At 37.5% G+C, this 20,689-nt stretch overlaps 1 protein-coding gene across 3 annotated transcripts in view; it reads right to left on the bottom strand.

The window, feature by feature from the left end:
• Pde1c (phosphodiesterase 1C) overlaps window positions 1-20,689 on the bottom strand; it is a 511,610-nt gene that overhangs the window by 80,413 nt on the left and 410,508 nt on the right. For all 3 annotated transcript variants that reach the window (XM_076863774.2, XM_076863776.2, XM_076863775.2), the window contains 4 exons: window positions 15,773-15,873; window positions 12,930-13,058; window positions 7,351-7,452; window positions 6,673-6,793 (listed from right to left, as the gene is read on the bottom strand). In XM_076863774.2, the coding sequence (XP_076719889.2) occupies window positions 6,673-6,793; window positions 7,351-7,452; window positions 12,930-13,058; window positions 15,773-15,873 (453 nt within the window). The remainder of the gene's footprint in view (window positions 1-6,672; window positions 6,794-7,350; window positions 7,453-12,929; window positions 13,059-15,772; window positions 15,874-20,689) is intronic.

Genomic DNA, 20,689 nt, shown 5'->3' on the forward strand with positions numbered 1-20,689 from the left:
CAATGGCAACTAAAAAGAAAAAAACAAGAACAACCACAACAAAACCAAAATGCAGCAAGGTACACTCTCCGTCCTCCTCGAGGAAGAGTGCACAAAGATTTTAGCTATGAGAAAAGTATTGTGATTTTGGATTTAAGATAGTAAATTTTAGCCCTTTCTTCTAAGAAGTTATCACCTCCGCAATAAGGAGAATAAGAAACAGAAATACAAATACTATTAAAATCTGTAATCTAAATAAAAACTATGTATGGAAGGGCCATCAAATGCTGTGAATATCAAAGAGGGATGCCGTGAGATACTGAGGCTGGTGGAGGGCAGAGGCTGAATTATGAGCAATCCTACAATAGCTTCCCTCTGATATCTTGGAAAACATAAAAGCACGCGCGTGCACACACACACACAGTACTACTGCGCTGGTTTCCTCCTGGTACAAATCTTCTGCAAATAGTTGGTACAAAACATTTCACTCAAATATAATAATGATAAAATGAAGAAGGAAAGAGAAGGAGGGGGAAAAGAGTGGGAGGAAGAAGAAAAGAAAAAGAAGGAAATAGAACAGAAAGATGAATACGAGGACCCCAGGAAGGAGAAGATGGAGAAGAGGAGGAAGAGCAAGAGGGGAAAATTTTTTTAAAAGCCCCCTCAAAGTGGGACGAGAAGGTATGGGAGTAGCTCCTTGGTAGAGCACGTGGTCAACATGCACACTGCCCTGGGTTCAATCCCTAGCACTACAAAAGAAAAAACAATAAGATAGAGGGACAGAGGGAATAAAAGAAAAGAAGGAGGAGGAGGAAGAGAAGGAGGAAGAGAAGCAGAGACAGACAGACTAATATCAGAAACAGAATAATTGTGCCACCAAGTAAAGATCAAACCTATCTTAATGAACATGAAGAAATACATGTTAATCACAAAAACAGGGTTTCAGGAGAACAAGAATGAATAAAATACAGGGAAGATAGATGTAGAGAAGAAAACCAGAATCATAGCATCCATGGAGGTCAGGAGTGAAAAAAGCAGACCAAACAAAGGGTTAAAAATATTAAGGAAAAACAACCAACATGGAAGAGAAACAAATAAGAAGCAACATATGAGTCGTAGTTTGCCCCTAGAGAACAAGTGGACAAAGGAGAGGTTCAAAGATGTCATCCACCCAACTGGAACCTGTAGAGGAAAGAACATGCCATGTCCCCAAATGAAGAGCTGACAGGAAACAATCACTACCCAAGCACTCCCTAGAAAGCTCACTGGGCTCGCAGGAAAAGAATTCATCTTCAGGTTGTATACATTTAAAATTTTCCATAATAAAAAATCTTTTTCTTTAAAACAAAAAATAATCTTTAGGAAACATATGCCAAAAGATAAATCACCTCAACACGGAAATATTGTCAGCCTGTCTTCAAACGCTTCATAGCAACATTTGGGTGTGGAAAACACTTGGGGGAGAGTTAAAAAAGACCTCACGGAAAGAAAGTTGGATCTAAAAACGTCACAGCCAAGCAAATCGGACCCAAGTATCAACAGCAGCAGGGAAACTCACAAGCAAACAATGACGTGGCTTGAAGAAACTCCATTGTTTCTAGAAGGAACTTCTTGAGGAACCACCTTGGGCAAAGTGCCAACACTGAGTACCACCAAGACAAGAACTACCAGGGAATTACGCCTTGGTCAAGTCTGTTATTTTCCACCTTTCTCAGCCACATTTCAGGGGGCTGTGTTTTGTGTACACCATATAGTCTACAAAAAAGAATGCTCACTTAAAATATTGGGACAATTTGGAAATATTATAACCAACAAACAGCAACAAGGAATTAGTTACATTATGAAAGGAAAGGAAACAGGTAATGAGAGTATGAACCACTGCCTTGTCTTTTACAGACAGGGTAAAATATATCATTTATGTCTGATATATAAAGTAAAAGGGCTTTACTTAAATAATCAAGGGACACAAGAAGTAAGCAAGATATTAAAGCCATCTAAAGTGGGTGTTGGTCCATGTATGAAGACATGAATTGGTGTGAATATACTTTGTACACAACCAGAGATATGAAAAACTGTGCTCTGTATGTGTAATAAGAACTGTAATGCATTCCACTGTCACATATAAATAAAAAATTAATTTACAAGATTATATTGTTATGCTGTGTGCATGTGTAAATATGTAACATCGAAACCCACTTTTATGTGTATGCACCAATAAAATTTTTAAAAATATATAGAAAAATAAAGTGGGTATTGCGGAAGGGGTAAGGGAGGTCAACATTTACTAATTTTTATAATGGAGACGATAAATACTATCTGAATAAATAGAGAATTTAGTTTTCATTAGCAAGTTAACCACTAGAAGAACTAAAACATAAAATTTTGAGATAATCAGAATAACCAAATATATAACAAAGTAGGTAGCCCAGAAAATATAATGAACTATTTTTGAAAAACATATAAAAACAGAAAGTATGATATAAAATATGATAGTAATTAAGATCAAACATTCCTGTTATTTCAATAGATGATAATGTGGCTACCTTCAATTATACAACAGAAAACATCTGATTGGCTTATTTAAGAAATTCAGTTGTATAAAGATTTGTATAAATCAAAATGTCTATAAAGGCTAAAAGTAAAAACAATGTGCAAAGACAAGATCAGATTCTTCATGTGAGTTAAATTTGAATTCTAGGAAGAGCACTAGATGATACAAAGAAGTGGGCTTTATACTGATGCAGGGCATAATAAACTATGAGGGTCTAACAGTTACAAATATTCCAAAACTAAATGGTATAGAATCAACATGCAGCCAGGCGGGGTGGTGCATGCCTGTAATCCCAGTAGCTCAGGAGGCTGAGGCAGGAGGATCGAGAGTTCTAAGCCAGCTTTCAGCAAAAGTGAGGTGCTAAGCAACACAGTGAGACCCTGTCTCTTAAAAAAAAAAAAAAAAAAAAAAAAAAAAGTAGGACTGGGAATGTGGTTCAGTGGTCGAGTGTCCCTGAGTTCACTCTCTGGTACTCCTCTCCCCAAAAAATCAAATTTTGTGAAGCAAAAATTACAGAGAATAGAGAAAATAATACAAACACCTGTCAGCCCATGATAGCTCAAATTTTTAAAAATGATATATAAAATACCTAAATATCATAATTAAGAAGGTGGATAGATGCCTGGTTTTCCTTTAACATTACCCTGCAAATAGGAAATAAATCTACCTCTAATGATCCATGAATACTTGCAAAAGTTGACTATATAGCAGGTGATGTACAAATTTCAAAATAAGATCCAAACAATGGAAAAATTCTTTCATCAAAATTCGATAAACAAAAATTAATTACAAAGTTCTTAAAGAAACATACCACTGAAGAATTATAAACAAGGAAACAAAACTTTATCTGAAGCAACTGCTGGCTAGAAGAGATCAAAACCAAAATTACAGAATATTTAGTAAAGAACAATAGTGAACATGCTGCATATCAGGACCTATGAAATTCCTGATAATAAAAAAAAGAAAAACTCCTAGTTTCATGTTTTCTAAACAAGCAATAATGAAAGTAAATGAATTGAGCATCCAATTCAGAATTAGAAAAAGAACAAAACAAATTCAAGCAGAAGGAATGAATTAATAAAAATGAAACAGTGATTACAGCAGTATTAAATAAAAAGGAAACAATAAAGCAATTATGTAATTTTGTAGAGAAAGAAGGGGGAAAACCTAATACATGAACTAATCAAAGTAGTGTAATAATCACAGACACAGAAGAAATTAAGAATTGAAAGAGAGGTTTGTGAAATATAAAAATATACAGCAATACAAAGGAAATGAACCTCAAGCTTTTACAAGATGTATTTGCCAAGAGGTAAACATACTTTTTTTAAAAGTCAATATTTCATCGAAAAGCATCCTGAAGCCTTGGCTTGGATTTCATAAATTATGGATATAAAACTGAAGATGTAATGCCCTCTTTAGTAAAGTATGTAAGGTCTGGTCCATGTGCACTGAGGCTATGCCCTTATTTTGAAATATAACCCGACTTTTTAAAAAGACTCTACAGTCCCATTGAGATTTCCCATTTGAACTGTCCAATTTAAAATCTATTGTTAAGAGCTGAGGCAACATTTCTCCTACATGGGTTACTTGCTATGGCTTATGGCATCTAAGTTAAAATATTAAGTCAATAAAAATAATTTACTGACTTATAATTACTAAACATAGTTCCAATTCAGTGAGCTAACATTAGATTCCCAACAGGCAAAAGAGTTCAATATGGTTAGTTTTGCATTGCCTCTAACATATTTTTATTCAACTTGAATTTATGTGTATATGTATGCAAACAAGGTTTCATTTAAAGGAAGAAAATGTTCACATATTTAAGTCATTCACTCACAATTGAAAAGAGGAAATCACTTAGATTCATCAAACTTAAATGATTAGCTATGTTCTACCCTTTGGCCAAGGACTGAAGGGGAGTTTTATTACAAAAGTCATATAGAAGTAAGCATATGGCCAGGGGAGTGGGTATTTGGAGAAAGTTCTGTCACTGCTATTAGAAAAAAATAGCCCCTGGGGGAAAAAAAATGGCTCAAAATAAGCCTTAAATGAAGGATGAATTTGCTCTCCTGCTTTTACATACAAGTGGGCCACACCTGGAAAGTTCTAGCTCCCCTCTCTGCATACTCACCCTTGAATTCCCTTTGAGAACTCCCCTGGGAGACCAGGAATTGACTTTGCAATGGGAAATGACCCTATTCAGAAGAAGGCACTTGCTGGTGTATCCATATAACAGCTTGTGGGTTCACATGAGTGCGCACATGTGGTGGGCGAGCCCCCAGGGACAGAGTGAAAGAAACTGAGCGCTTAAGGGTGGAAGGCTCTTAGAAAACTGGTCCAAATTTACCCAGAACCCCTTATGCCCCTCAACAAACAAACTGCAAGACCATAAGGAATCAGAGGGGTGACTTGATTATTCCCAGACCTCAAATTCATTGGAATAAAAACTCCAATAAAAGGTTTTCTGATGCCGGGTGCAGTGGTGCACACCTGTAATCCCAGTGACTCAGAAGGCTGAGGCATGAGGATGGCAAATTCAACGCCAGCCTTAGCAATTAAGTGGGGCCCTAAAGCAAATTAGCAAGACCATATCTCAAAATAAAATATAAAAAAGGGCTGGGTATGTAGCTCAATGGTTAAGCACCTCCAGATTCAATCTACTATACAAAAAAAAAAAAAAAAAAAAAGGCTTTCTGACTTGTATATACTGTTGACACTAGTCCCACTTCATCATCAGAGTGTACAGCTTCAGAAGGAACAAAATACACAGAGATACATTCTACAATTCCTCCCCTCAAATGAGAATCATAAGATTATGAAAAATCACAAGAGTAATTTGCTCCAAAAACCTTTTGTAATCAGTGTGCTACGGTTTGGATGTGTCCCCCCCCCAAAATTTTCATATGTTGAAAACTTAATCCCTAAAGTTACATATTACTAGTATTTGAAAATGAAGACTTGGGAGGTAATTAGGATTAGATAAAGTCATCAGAGTGGTCCCCCCATACAGTACTAGTGGCATACAGTATTAGTGGCTTTGTAAGAAGAGAAAGACCTGAGCTCACAGGTTTGTTCCGTGGTGCCTTCCATCATGTTATGATGAAGCAGGAAGGCTCTGACCAGATGCACACCATGGTCTTGGACTTCCAACTTTCAGAATCCAAATCCAAATAAATATCTGTTCATTATAAATTACCCAGTCTTAGGCCTTTGTTATTTTAACAGAAAATGGACTAAGACATAGCTAAAGAGCCTATCCCTTATCAGTTTTAAAGGACAAAGGTAAGACTGCCGCTAATAAGTAGTATTTTATAGAATTTTAGATACCTCCAAATACATGTCCTATACCTCCCCTCTTCAAATAAGAAAAATTAATTGAATTAACTTTATTAACTTGAATTAACTGTAACTTAGGTCAACCATTGACATGTTACATTTTCAAACTCAGGCCCTAATATCTTCAACAGATGTCTAAAGACAATTCTTTCGGAGACCAGGTTAGGTCACATGCCTGAGACTGAAAAGTCTTTGGTCTTGGCAATGTGCATGATTTTTCTTCCTATTTTTCTGTTCTAAATATATATTTTTAAATTTGTTTGAAAGCAATGTATACTCATTAAAGACTCTGTCTATTCTTGTAGACAACACAACTCTGGATCTTAAGATGTGGTTAAGTTTAAATATAATTGGAAAAATAGTGTCTAATGATATCCTGACCCTGATTTGCCACACTTGGTTTTGGAATTTAATACCCTGGATGTTTCCACCCCACCAATTGTAACAGAGACATGAGTTAAAGATTCTCAACTTAATCCCATAGGTCAACGTCAAAATAAGTACCATTTTTTCAAACCATTAGAAAATAAAGGGGAGGGGTCCTCAAATGACAGAGAAAATGCTTTTCCTTCTAAACAAAAATGTATAAGATAGAGATACATTTTATAATGTCCTAAGAATCAGAATTTGGCTAAGATTCAAACATGATATATCCAGGAAGGAGGGATCAAAGCTGTGAAACCCATGGCCCCACCTGAAGAAAATAACTAATGTTAAAAGTCCCAATCATAGTGGTCCCAAACATGAATTTCCTAAAATACCCAGTGATGACAGCCCTGATGACCAGCACAGCAACAAGGTACCTGTCTGAAGAACTCCTCCAGCAGTGACATGGTCCAGCGGTGGTGCAGGTCCCACGCTTTTGCAGGATGGCTAATGTCTGCCGTGTGCAGCATCAGGGATAAGGCTTTGGGCTTCTCGATTCTGAAAAGCAAAGTGGCCACACTCAACGACCACACATCTCTCCTCAGAAGGATTTTAAAAATCACTGAGGGTTTAAATTCCTTCCATTCCCCCATCTCAAATGCAAACTCAGCTAAATGAAGGAAAGGGGCATTATCTTGCCCAGTGACAGGGTACACATCACCTTGGTCTCCCTGTTTATTGAACTGGATGCTTCTGACTCAATCCCATTCATGGAATGGCTGTATCATTCAAGAAGACAAGGAGCCAAGAATCACAGGCTTTTTCTTCCTGTCTCTGCCTTAAGTGGATCTTTGATCATTTAATTGCTCACAAGGGACTATTTTAAATTCTAAGGGGCAAACGGTTACTGGCCCTATGGTTTGTTTCAATTCTGATGAGGAATATGCCTAATTGTGAGATTTGTATAATTTTCATGCACCCTCCTCCAAACATCCCCCACTTTATGAGAGCACCCAACAAGGTTATGTGAAGGAGATGTGCTTTTACAGTACAACAGGGACAAGGTAGCCCCAGTTCAAACACCTAGGAAAACACTATGTCACCAGCCCACTTACGCTTCTGGCTGCTGCAGAGCTGTTTTCATTGCTTTGATTTGCTGGAAATGGCAAGACATATCCGTGGCCATCACCATCTCAATGACCAAGGTTCGAAACTCCCTTTTAGGGGCACCCATAGAGATAAAAGGAAAGAAGTTAAAAAAAAAAAAAAAAGAAAAGAAAAAAAAGTGGAAAAGAAAAATTAGTTTATTTTTTGGCACTTCTAATCAAAATCAATTAATCCTTTCTGACATTTCTAATCTAATTAGATTCTTTTCAGTGGGTTTTTTATGAGGAATAAATAAAGGTTAAAGATTAAGGAAATCATTTATTAGGAATATGATTCATGAAATACACACATCATTTGGAAAAGTAACTCACAGGAAAAACCCAATGAAGCTGAAAATTATATTAAAGTGATCATTTCTCAACTCAATTCAAAGTTTTGAGGATGAATTAACTTGAAAATGATTCTAGGAGCTAGACTGATAATCCATATTATATTTCAGGTAAAGGGATTCTACCTTTTTTTTTTTTAATAGATTTTAGTTTTAGAGTAGTTTCAGGTTCACAGATAAATTGAGCAGCTAGGATAAAGAGTTCCATGTACTTCCTCTTCCCTGCATAGTTTTCCTTAGTATTAACATCTTTCATTAATGAGGTGCATTTATTACAACTGAGAACCAATATTGACATATTATCTAAAGTACATACACGAGGGTTCACTCACCATATTGCCCAGTTCTACAGTTTTCAACATATACATAAGGTTATGTGTTCATCATTACAATATCATACAGAATAATTTCAGCATTCTAAATTTTCCCATGCTCCCCCTCGTTCCTCCTTCCTCCTTCCTCCTTCCTCCTTCCTCCTTCCTCTGAACCCCAGTAAAATACTCATCATTTTAATGTCTCTAACAACTTCGGTGAGTTATAATTTACATAGAATAAACTGCTTCTGTAAAAACTGCAAACTCAGTGAGCACTAACCATTTAATATACATAACACACACACACACACACACACACACACACACACACTAAAATGTACTCTTTTTGTTTTGGGCTTCTTTTCCTCAGCACAATAGTTTGCCATCCATCCGTGCAGTGGTTCATCAACAGTTCCTTCCCATTTATTGCTGAGTGGATATTCCAGGTTATTCCACAAATGAGAAGTTCCATTTCCCAATGGATGGGCAATTTGGGTAATTAGATTTTTGTTGGGGGCTATTGGAAATAAGGATGGTACAAGTATTCACGGACAAGTTATTGGTGTGAACATATGTTTTCATTTCTTTGGGGCAAGTACCTAGAAGTAGAATGGCTGGTGTTTTAGGTAGTCATTTTTTTCCTGTTTTGAGAAACTGTCAAACATTTTTCAAAATAGTTCTATCACTTTGCATATTGACCACCAGTGAAAGAAAGTTCCAGCTTTTCTTTGACTACTTCTGTCAGTCTCTAATTTCCATTACACTAATGGATGTGTACTGGTGTCTCAGTTCAAAGATAGGCAGGAAGGATTCTATTTTACTCAAGGGAGGGTCAGCCTTGTTATCTTTTCTAGCCCTCAACTAATTGAATGAGGTCCACCCATATTAGGAAGGGCAATCTGAGCCTACTCTTTCGAACATTAATCTCATTTAAAAACACACACACAGAAACATCCCAAGTCATGTTTGATCAAGTATCCAGCACACAGTAGTCCAGTCATATTGACATAAAATTAGTCATCACACACTGATGCATTATCATTATATATATATATATATATATATATATATATATATATATATATGTAATTATATTAATTTTGTTATTGTTTAATAAAGATTGTTGTTACCTATGTTTACAAGATATATTGGTCTTTAATATTAAAGTAATGATGTTTTGGGCAGGGTATAAATATGGTATCAAAAATTAAGCCTCATAAAACACAAAGAGAATATTTTTTCCTTCTTTGTTTTCTAAGTAAATTGGTGTAAGGTTGATGTCATTATATGTGGAATGTCCACCCAAAAGCCCATTACTGAACCCGTGGTTCCCAATTCAGTAAGGTTCAGTAGTGGGGCTTTATGTCCATGGTTGAATCGTGAGGGCTATGACTTCATGGTAGTTCATCTGATGGATTCATCCATGGAGAGCTGAATAGACTACAGGGAGGTGGGACATAGTTAGAGGAATTAGGTCAGTGGGTACGTGCCCTGGAAGGGTTTATCTTCTCTTCAACCTCATCCTGTCCCCACCTCTCTCTCTCTCTCTCCTTCCCCACTACTATGAGCTGAGCAGCTTCCCTCCACCATGCCCTCTACCATGATGTTCTGCCTCATCTCATGAGCCCAGGAAAACTTTTTCTCCTCTAAGTTTAAGTTGGGTAGTCTGGTCACAGTGACAAAACATAAAGCTGACTAACAAGTTGCGGTTATTTCTTCTTTGTGCATTTAATGGAATTCCCAGTGAAACTATCCAAGGATGAGATTTCTTTGTGGGAAGGGTTTTTTTTAATGACAAATTCAATTATCTTAAGAGGTATAGGAATATTCAGATTTTCTGTTTCTTCTTTTTTAATGGAATTTGTCTATTTCATCAAGGTTATCAAAGTTATTGAGATAAAACTGTAATATTTTCTTATGTATTTGGTGTCTATAGAATCTGATGGGTAATGTGTGTTCTCTATCTTTGGTATTGTTCAGTATGATCAGAGACATCAATTTTTTTTCTCTCTTTTCAAAGTATTAGCATTTAACTTTAATTTTTGCCATTATTTGTTTTCTGTTTTTCTTATTTCTTCACTTATCATCGCTAATTCCCTTTCTTCTATCTACTTTGCATTTACTTTTCTTTTTCTATTTCCTTGAAGTCATTTTGATCAGATCTTTCTCCTTTCCTAAAATGAGCATTTAAAGCTATAAATTTCCTCTAAGCACTGCCTTAATGGGATTCCACAAATTTTTAATATGCTGCCATTTTCATTCTCATTAAATTTGAAATATTTTCTAATTTTCCCTGTGATTACTTTTTGGACCCATGAATTATTTAGAAGTGTATTGTTTAATTTTCAACTATGTGAGATTTTCCCAGATACTTTTAATGATTTCTAATTTACATCCATAGTGACCAAAGATTATAGAAATACATGTTTCTCTTATCTCTCCTACTAATTTTTGTATTTTACATTTTGGAGATCTGTAGTTATGTGATATTTATTATGATTGATACGTTATTCATGATGAATTAAGTCTTTCATTGTCAGAAAACTTTCTCTTTCCTTGGCAATACTTCTTTTCTTGCAGTTCATTTTACCTGATATTAATATCATCACTCTATCTTCTTATACTTACTGTTGGTATATTTATATCATTGCTTTCATCTTATTTGTATCTTTATATCTGAAGCATATCTCTTATAGATGGAATGTAGTTGTGTGTGTGTGTGTGTGTATGATATCAAGGTGTTGTCTTCACTTGAGATTTCCTACAAAGTCACAAAAAGAGCAAATTTACCTTATCTTGTCACATTTTCCACATTTTGACATCCATTCAAAAGTTGCCTGATTTTGTTCTCCCTAAATCCCTCAAGTCATGGAGTCATATAAAAACTTTTTTTTTTCAGGGTTTCTAGCTGTTATTTGCATGCATATCAGTTTATTAACAGCTTATTTGGCCTGCCAAAAGTAGAATTCCATGTTATTCCAATTTGAAATGAAATGAATATCTGGTAATACATTTGCTTGTAAAGGTTCTAAAAAGTCTGATAGAACCTACCAACTATTAATATTTCTTTCTGAGAAAGACATGGAATGCTAAAATATGTTGTCTTTGGGTTAATGTGATTAGCTGAGAGCTCTAATTATTAAATTAGTATTTCACTTATGAGATAATACCACACTGTATCTAAAACTAATAAAATATGATAAAATAACAAAATAATATTTTCAAGCTGTCCTTAAATGAAGATAGACTACTTAATCATGTAATTTAAAGTCATAAGCTATAATTTTTGTTTTATGTAAATCCCAAGAAACAGGTGTAGAAACAAAACATGGTGTAACAGTTTACAACTATCAGAAGTTTCCCCCAGTAACTGAGACATTCCATGATTTCAGTCCTTCCTTGAGATAATACTTAAATTCACTCTATGAGACAACGTAGCATTGAATAAGAAAACACAGGTATGGAAGGCGAGCACATAAATAGATTTCAATCAACTGTATTTTCAAGAGACTAGTTTGTTCATATTTTACACTAATTCTACCTATGTATTCACATGATTTTATAACTTGCTTTGTTTAGAGTAAATACTCAGGTTATTCACAACTGGCACTTCACAAATATCCACCAATAAGAATGCAGACATAAGCAAGGATGAATGGGTTGGTGTGCAGCAATGTGGCTGGTGTGAACTGATGCATTCTGGTTTATGCTGGGTGAAGCAGTGTCTACACCATTCACTGAGTGAGTGAATGAAGCTCATGGTCACAGTGGAATGGAAAGACAAACAATGCAGCTGAACTTTGGAGAACTATAGCTAAAGAGAGGTAGAAAATCCAAAACAAAAATAAAGATGAAAAAAGTGACATAGCTATGTTTTAAAAGTATGTAAGAGGCATTAACGCAAATTGTGCAAGCTTTGGGGCAATTTGTTAGTTTGTCACTTGGCCAGGAATATCTACTACCTAAACAGGCCCTCATGGAATACTTTAAAACTCCGATGCCTCTGAACCTGTCTGAAGCTGTTCTCTGTCACAGTGAACCTTGAAAGGATGGAGAAGTTTTGTCTCTAAGTTTAAAAATGCCTTGATCCATATTTATGGCTACAATGAGTTGTGGGTTTGTTCTGTATCTGCCACAATGTGTGCAAAGCCTTTAAAATGGATGATATCATTTATTATAATCCTAACCACATTGTAGAGAAAATGTTATTATCTGTTTTCTGGAAGAGATGAACTTCCTCAATGTCAGACATGTATTATGTGATTCAATCCATATTCAAACCCAGGAGTGCCTAAATCCAAAATCACACACTGTCATTTAGGAGACAGAAATAAGTACTCAGGATTTTTGTAAGTGAAAAATAATTTCCTTAGAAAATTTTAGAAGATCACTAAGCGTCCAAATCAAATACATAAGGTGTTTTTCACAAACACTAACTGATAAAGTTCAGATTTAAGAAGCTTAGCTAAAAGCAACACAAGTTTTCTAAGTTAACAAACAAGAAATCTTTGCAAAATACCCTCAACTGGATACTGTTGGAAGATGATTTTCCAGTTTTCCTCCTCAAGAAGTTTTAGCTGAACACTGAATTATTTGACCCCAAATCCTTCCCTTTTCCAACTCACTATTAGAAACACATTGTAAAGATGGAAAAACCAAACAGATGGGATGGAAGCATCATGGTCTATAGCCTCTATTTACAAACACTTCAACATTTTTTGACAAGAAAAAAACAATTAGACGTAAGAGAGATTCACATGCAAACAGAGAGTGAGAGCTACTACAATTAAATTTAAATGGGATACCCTTTTTTCAAAAGCAGAACACTTCATCTGTCTGCACAGTTCCTTCTCTGGCTACCAGATCTCTCACATCTCATCCTTACCTCCAGTCATCCTTTGAGAGGTTGATCAAGATATTCATCTCCTCATCCTCTTGCAGAAGGCGATAGGCTGCACTCAAATGGTGATTTTCCAATACAGATCTGTCGTTGTATAGAATCGCTGGATCAGACCTGCACAGAGCCACACAGGACTATTCAGGACATTTCCTGGAATCCCTGCAGGGAACGCCCACAGGATGGAGTACACATGCACTTCTTCCTAGGTTTAGGAACCATCTCCACCCTCATGCTATCTGCATAAATCAGAACCTCAAAGGAACACAATAATTATCAACAGATGCATGTAGGCTCCTTCACTATCAATATTTGTGTTTGAATTCTGTGTCATCCTGCTCAGGAATTCTCTAGAAGCTACATAACCAGATCTCAATGACCTTAAGTAGTGGCAAAGGTGGTTTTTTAAAGTATGGATTATGTCAAACTTTCTTATATTTTCTGGAATAACTTTTAAGTAAAATTTTTATTTAATTCAATGAATGTACTAACTTATTTATTTTAGTTGTGAGTCTCTGAACACATATCCCCTGCTGGGTATGGTCTGCAAGTTGCCTCTTCATCTTAAAAATTTTTTCATGCAAAAGCCACATGTGGATAATTGAGAGTAGAGAATAGAGCTGGGCATGCTGACCCATGACTGTAATCTAAGCGACCCTGGAGTTTGCAGGAGAATTGCAAATTCAAGACTAGCCTCGGGAACCTAGTGGGGCCCTAAGCAACTTAAAATAAAGTAAAAAGTAGGACACTAAGCAATTTAGTGGCAAAGTGTCCCTAGGTTCAATCTCCAGTAGGAAGGAAGGAAGGAAGGAAGGAAGGAAGGAAGGAAGGAAGGAAGGAAGGAAGGAAGGAAGGAGAAAAGAAAAAAACAAAATTATATGACAGCTGTCACTTTCTCTAAGACCATTTTTTAACTGAACGTCACCAAACAGAGCTGTATATTATTTTAATTGAATTTATTTATTTTAATTGAATGAAGGCTTGGATTTTTAAAGCTCACTCATTTCTCAACAAGGAAGCTGAGCGCAGAGATGTACGGTGGCTTCTGAGGGTCCCATGGTGGTGAGTGTCAGGGCTGGGACGCAGGTGAGGACTTGTGACAGAAGGGCCAGTGCTCCCAAGATAGCTTTCGCCTGCCACTGGCCAAACTTTGGGATGTCGCTAACATACCTCAGAAGTGTTAGGCTTAACATGTTGTCCATCGAGGGACAAACTAAGTCACAGACTTAGTTTTCTGCAGAAGGATCACATAGACTCAGACACACTGAATAAAGCTCTGTCCAAGAAGACCAGTGTTTGAATTTCATTTTAAATGGAGCCTAATGGGACCCACTGGAAATTTTCCAAAGGAGATAATACAAAACACGCAAATGCCTTGGTGAAAGATGGCCTCTTTCATCTGCTGAGTAAGTTAGGTACCAGTGGGTGTGTATTTCGTGGCAGGAAGCTACTTTTCACCTCCTGTAATGAAGCTGCTTTCTTGAGTTGTGACCGTTAGTATTGGTCTTCAGGCAAAATCCACAGTCACTCCAACCACCCCCTCTTCCAGCAGCAGGTGCTCTTCATTGCAGTTTCTGTCCTCAGAGCAAAGATTCCACCCACAGACCCACACTGAGCAGAGCTGCTCTGTGGAGTTCCCTCCATCTAAGTACCTTGGAAAAAAACTACAAAGGGCTGCTTCCCTGTGGCAGAGATCACCATGCAGGAAGGCCGGAGCAGGAACTAAAGCAAAGAGCTTCCGCCCTCCTGTCTACTCCCTCTGTGCTGGAATGCCCCTCCTAATAGACCAGATGATGTTGTCATTTGTATGTGCGCCTCACAACCTAGCATTGAGTTCATTAAATACATGTAGATTGATTCAATGAACACAAACCTATCTGGAGTACACACCTGCTTTTTCAAGTGAAATCAGCAAGTATTTATTTAGTATTCAACTATCCAACCCCTGCCCCCATGATTTTTCTCTTTGTCTTACCAACTTTCCCCAAATCCAAGCTTTCTTTGGTTCTTATACCAAAGCTCAATTAACCCTACTGTCAGATTCTGTCCAGTTCCACATCACACTGTCCTCCAGAAAAGACAAGGTTTTAGGTTTACACAGAGGAGGAAAGGACCGGATAGATCCACAGCTTGGGAAGAAAGCATATCAAAATCAAAATCCTTCATACTGCAATCAATCACTGATGTCTGTTAAGTTCAGGAGGTTCAGAATGGGCCACTTGGACCCACAGGTACTTTTCTCAGTGGAGGTTCGTGTTTACCTGTGCTGTTCATCAAGAAGGATGCACAGGTTGCTCATGGTAAAGGTGGCTGGCATGAGACAACCCAGCTTCCCAAGCCCTGTGCCAAAGAACAGTGCAGGCACTGAACAGAAATTAAATCAGAGAAAATGAGCAGAGCAACTCACCAGAACCCCAGAGATCAGAGGTGAGGCCCCAAAGGCTCAATTACTGTTGATGTCAACAGAAATAGTCCAATCACCACCTGTCCCTGATTAAGTTTGCATGGCTTCTGGGCCCTCTGTGCTAATATCCCACCACCTATCAGCAGTAGGTAGAGTAGGCCTAGGACATTTTAAATAAAGAACAATTAAAATAGAGAATGTTTGCTTGCTAGATCTGAATCAAATACAAGAATTAAGAGCAGAAGTCTTCTTACACCCTAGGTCTTGATTGACGCTGACCAGGCCAATCTTTTGTGTATATGGTCATTTTTTTCAGAAACTCAAAATAGAGTAACCATGTGAAAGACAGGTGACAAATACCTCTCTGACTTCTAAAACTCTACCCCCGCCCGATCCCGCCTCTTCTCCAACATGTCAGCATCCTCACCGAGTCTGGATATGGAAATTGTTGGTGGTTCCGGTGTGTTCATAGTCGTGGATGGCAGCTGAGAAGATTATAGCAAAGATCTCCAGCTCCGTCAGCCAGTTCTGAAAGGGAGATTAGAGAGCAATCAGATAATCTGTCTCATTCTCAGAGAAAGTCTTCAGCGCGCTGACGACAGGCCACACGGCCGCCTTCCCACCCACAGCTGTAAGCTCCTGCCAAGCAGGAGTTTTCTGACATGCAGAAGTGAGGGTGTTTTGTTCCCCCCTGTGAAGAGACGGCAGGACTTGTGACTTAAAAAGAGCAGGCACAAGAAAGCTGAAAAACAGTGAACACAAAATCTTTAAAAGCCCTCATCATCGCATTCTCCAACAATTTCTAAATAATGTAACTAGGTTTCTCTGTCTCTCTTACACACACACACACACACACACACAAGGTTTCAACAGAACATCAAGCACTAAGAGAAATAGAAATAGAAAACCTAGTGTCTGATCAATGGGTGAATATCCACCACAAGGTGGGTAAAGACAAATGGAGAAATAACACCTGACTTTCTGCCCTGTGTATGCTATCACCATCCACACTGTCCAGGTTGGTGTAATTCAATGGTTTGCCAAATGTGTTCCTTGGACCAGCAGCAGCAGCAGCAGCACCTGAAGCCTGTTAGAAATGCAAGCAAATTCTCTGGCTCCACCCAACCCCATGTGGGGATGTGGCTCAGTGGTTAAGCACCCCTGCTTGAATCCCAGGTAGTAGACAGAAATCAGTGAGATGGCCCAGAAGTTGTCACAGTCATCTCTGTGTTAGTAAACCACCCAGATAATTCTGATACACACCAAAGTATGAAAACCACTGCTTGTGGAAGTTCCTTAACTGATTTCCATCTGGTGATCCCTGTGGGTTCACGGAAGGTTGCCATCCTCTCTGCAACCCTTACTGCCCAATGCCCACACACCCAGAACCTTCATGACTCACAGGCGCCCCCTTTGGGACCCTCTGCCCACTTTCATTGCTGGTTGAATTGATGCTCACAGAATTCAGTATGGTTATTCCTAGCCCCACTCTGACACTTTGAACTCATTATTACAATTATGTAATTATGAACACAAAACAATTAAGTTGTTATTTCTATCCAAATTCAATGCTTTGGAAAGTTGCTAAAAGAACTGCTTTCAAAATACATGACAACTGTGAAACCATAGAAAACAAGTATAAAAATTTAAGGAGACTATACATTCAGATTGTTTTATGAGTCTCTTTAACTCCCATTTCACTTGAAGGACATGAAGCTAGAAATCTTAGATATAGGCAGAATTGCTATCAGAAGACAACAGACACTGCAATTAGCAGAACTCAGAAAAGAGCTTACAGTCTAAATTAAAGATAAGTGCATAAAACTATATTTATGATTAAAGGTCATACAAAATGACTTAAAATGAATTCATTTTTTGTGATATCCTATTTTAACTATTTCTTTTATTTAACTATTGATTTTCTTCTTTGTCTAAGAAAATTACTGAGATTCACTGTCTTCTTTGAGGATGGGTAAGTGAAAAATAAATAAACAAATGGCATATAACCTATAAAAAATAGTTCAGAATAAGACGAAGAATAAGCAAAAAGATAACTCAAAGGAAAAAACTACACTTTTTTGGCGAGGATGTGGGAAAAAAGGTATACTCATACACTGTTGGTAGGACTACAAATTGGTGCAGCCAATATGAAAAGCAGTATGGAAATTTCTTGGAAAATTGGAAATGGAAGCACCATTTGACCCGGCTATAGACCTCTCCTCGGTCTATACCCAAAGGACTTAAAAATAGCATACTTACAATGACACATCAATGTTTATAGCAGCACAATTCACAACAGCTAAACTGTAGAACCAACCTAGATGCCCTTAATATATGAATGGATAAAAAAAATGTGGCACATGTACACAATGGAATATTACTCAGCAATAAAAGAGAATAAAATCATGTTATTCATAGGTAAATGGATAGAGTTGGAGAACATAATGCTAAGTGAAGTTAGCCAGTCCCAAAAAACCAAATGGAGAATTTTTTTCTCTGATATAAAGATGCTGATTCATAATGAGTATGGGGGGCAAGCATAGGAGGAATGGAGGATCTTTAGATGAACTTTAGTTAGGGGAAAGAGGAGGGAGGAGTAGGGAGATAGAATGGGGGTAGGAAAGACAGTGAAATGAGATGGACATCATGACACTAAGTACATGTATGAAAACACGAGTGGTGTGATTCTACTTTGTGTACAAGCAGGGACATGAAAAATTGTGCTCTATTTATGTAATATGAATTGAATTGCATTTTGCTGTCATATATAAATAAAAAATTATATTAAAAATTACACTTTTTATAAATTATTTCTATCAAAATGTAGCATGAAATGTCAAGAAACTTTTTGGTATCCTCCATAATACACCTCAAAAATACACACTGAGGTCAGGTGTGGTGGCTGTAATCCCAGCAGCTCAAGAGGCCAAGGCAGGAGGATCGCAAGTTTCAAGTCAGCCTCAACAACTTAGCAAGCCCTAAGCAACTCTGCAAGACCCTGGCCCTAAATCAAATATAAAAAAAGAGCTGGGTATGTGGCTCAGTGGTTAAGCACCCCTGGTTGAATACCGGGTAGTAATACTACTACTACTATTAATAATAATAATAATAATACAAACTGAGGTACAAGGAATAGAAAGACAGAAATCAGTGATATGGAAATCAAAAGGAGGGGAAAAGGAGACAGATAAGATGAAGAATGACAGCAAGAAAACTGAAGCTACAAAAATGTGCTGCAGGTAGTAAAGAACCCTTTATCACCACCCCATGGTACCCAGGTAGGGGGTGTCCCTTGGTGTCAGACCCAATTCTAGGTGCTTTTTATGTAGAAACTCATGTCACTCTCACAACATCATAAAGGGAGGTGCTGTTTAGTTGATGCCCACTTATACAAGAGAAAACTGAAACTGGTAGAGACTTAGGACCTACCCAAGGTACACCTGTGTTGGCCATGTGAAAAGCCAACATAGCATGTCTCCAGAATGCTCACTTATGATCTTTTAAGTTGTATTTTCTTTTGGGTCATTGCTCATGTGTTCATACAATTTTTCATAAAATTATATAGGTATAATTTTATATTGCACATTTTCTTGATGTTGTCCAGACATATCACATATAGTTTTTTCAACTTTGGCAATCTCTTTCTTTCCTTTCCTGACATCCTATCTTGACCCATCTACCCCTTACTCCCTCTATCTACTCCCCACATGCATCTACTTTTCTAAACTCCTGCAAAATAATTTAATATTTTAAAGTAAGATTATGAATGGGAAACAGTGAAGGATCTAAGCAAATCTGAGTCACAGAACATCAGCCCAGTCAGCAGAAAGCCTCTAAATTAACTGTAATTATAGTTCCCACATCACAAATACCAGTGACACTTCCTCCTTCCCCAAACATACAAACCAAACCCTGCCTTTGGTATAACTCACTTCTAATAAACCAAACGGTGCATGATTAAACAAATATACAAAAAAAAAAAAAACCCTCCAAAACCATAGCCTTTAAATCTCATTTTAAAACCCAAGCTTTTCAACAATCCAAACAGATGTTTAGGGTCAATGATGGTAGTTTAGGGATACGAAGAAAGAAGAGATGGTGTCTGGGGTAGGTGAAGGGAGGGGAGAGAGGTATAATTTCACAGAGAAGAGACATTTAAGATGGGCCTTGAAGACTGGGCAGAGCAAGAAGTGGAGGTGGGCATTTTCAGAAGAAACTTGTTCATCTGGAGGAAGGAGATAAGCCCTGGAATGGAGTGGGAGTGAAGGCTGATTAGGGCCTGGTGAGCCTAGAATGAGTGAGGAATGGAAACTGGGTTCAACAGGCAGTGAAGTTCAGATGTAAGAGAGTGAAGTTCATCCACACCCAGCACACCACTGCAGGAGCAGGAAAAGAGATATGAGAGCATCATCTAGGTACCAGAAAGTTCTTATAGGATACAGGGACAGCTTGGAGGTAGGATCCAAATGAACTAGCAATTAACTGAATCCATAGTGGGGTGGAGGGGTCAGTTAGAAGTTGCAGTCAAAAAGAACAATGAATTCAATGTGACCTCAGCACTCTTATCCTGAGTAGCTAAAAAAAAAAAAACCTCGGGTATGAGAAAAACTCTTTTGGCAGAAATTGGGCTTCATATTAAAATAAAACCAATAAAAATGAAATAAAGTACAGTTCAGATTCCCCTTGCCTTTTTTAAATTAATATCTGAGAATGCAGATGGTTTTAGGTCAATGTATAATGAGCCAGAAATTTAGGTCCTACAGGCATTTTATACCAGATTTATTAAACTATCGAGATATGCCATACATCCTATCAGTGTTTCCTTATTTACAAAATATGAGTGGCATGGATGATTATTGACAGGCATTTCTAGACAATTGGTAATGGTGGACTGGGATTGTGCTGTGACCCCAGGAAGGCAAGTTGTGTGTGTGTGGGGGGGGCAGGGTGTATGGGGGCAGACAGGGAGAGATGGATGTAACAATCCAGAGGAAACTGGGAGGAAAAAGACCTGGGTGATGTTCCATTGCTAGAGGAGACATTAGCAGTAATTTGTTGACTTTGAAATATGAATGAAGTTTCTTTAATTAACTGTTTTGCTCCAATTTTTTACTGCTACCTTAACAAATGACCACAAACTTAAGAACACTTCTCATTTATTGGCACATAATAGTTCTGTAAGACAGAAGACCAGAACAGCATGGCTGGTTTTCTGGTCAGGGTTTTACAAGGCTGAAATCCAGCTGTCGGCATGGTTGTCTTTCTTTCTGGGGGTGTCTGGGGGCAGATATATATTCATGGCATGGGAGAGATTTATTTCCTTCTCATGGTTTGCATTTGCCTG

This window comes from Callospermophilus lateralis, chromosome 1, assembly GCF_048772815.1.
Source record: "Callospermophilus lateralis isolate mCalLat2 chromosome 1, mCalLat2.hap1, whole genome shotgun sequence".
Classification (NCBI taxonomy): Eukaryota; Metazoa; Chordata; class Mammalia; order Rodentia; family Sciuridae; genus Callospermophilus; species Callospermophilus lateralis.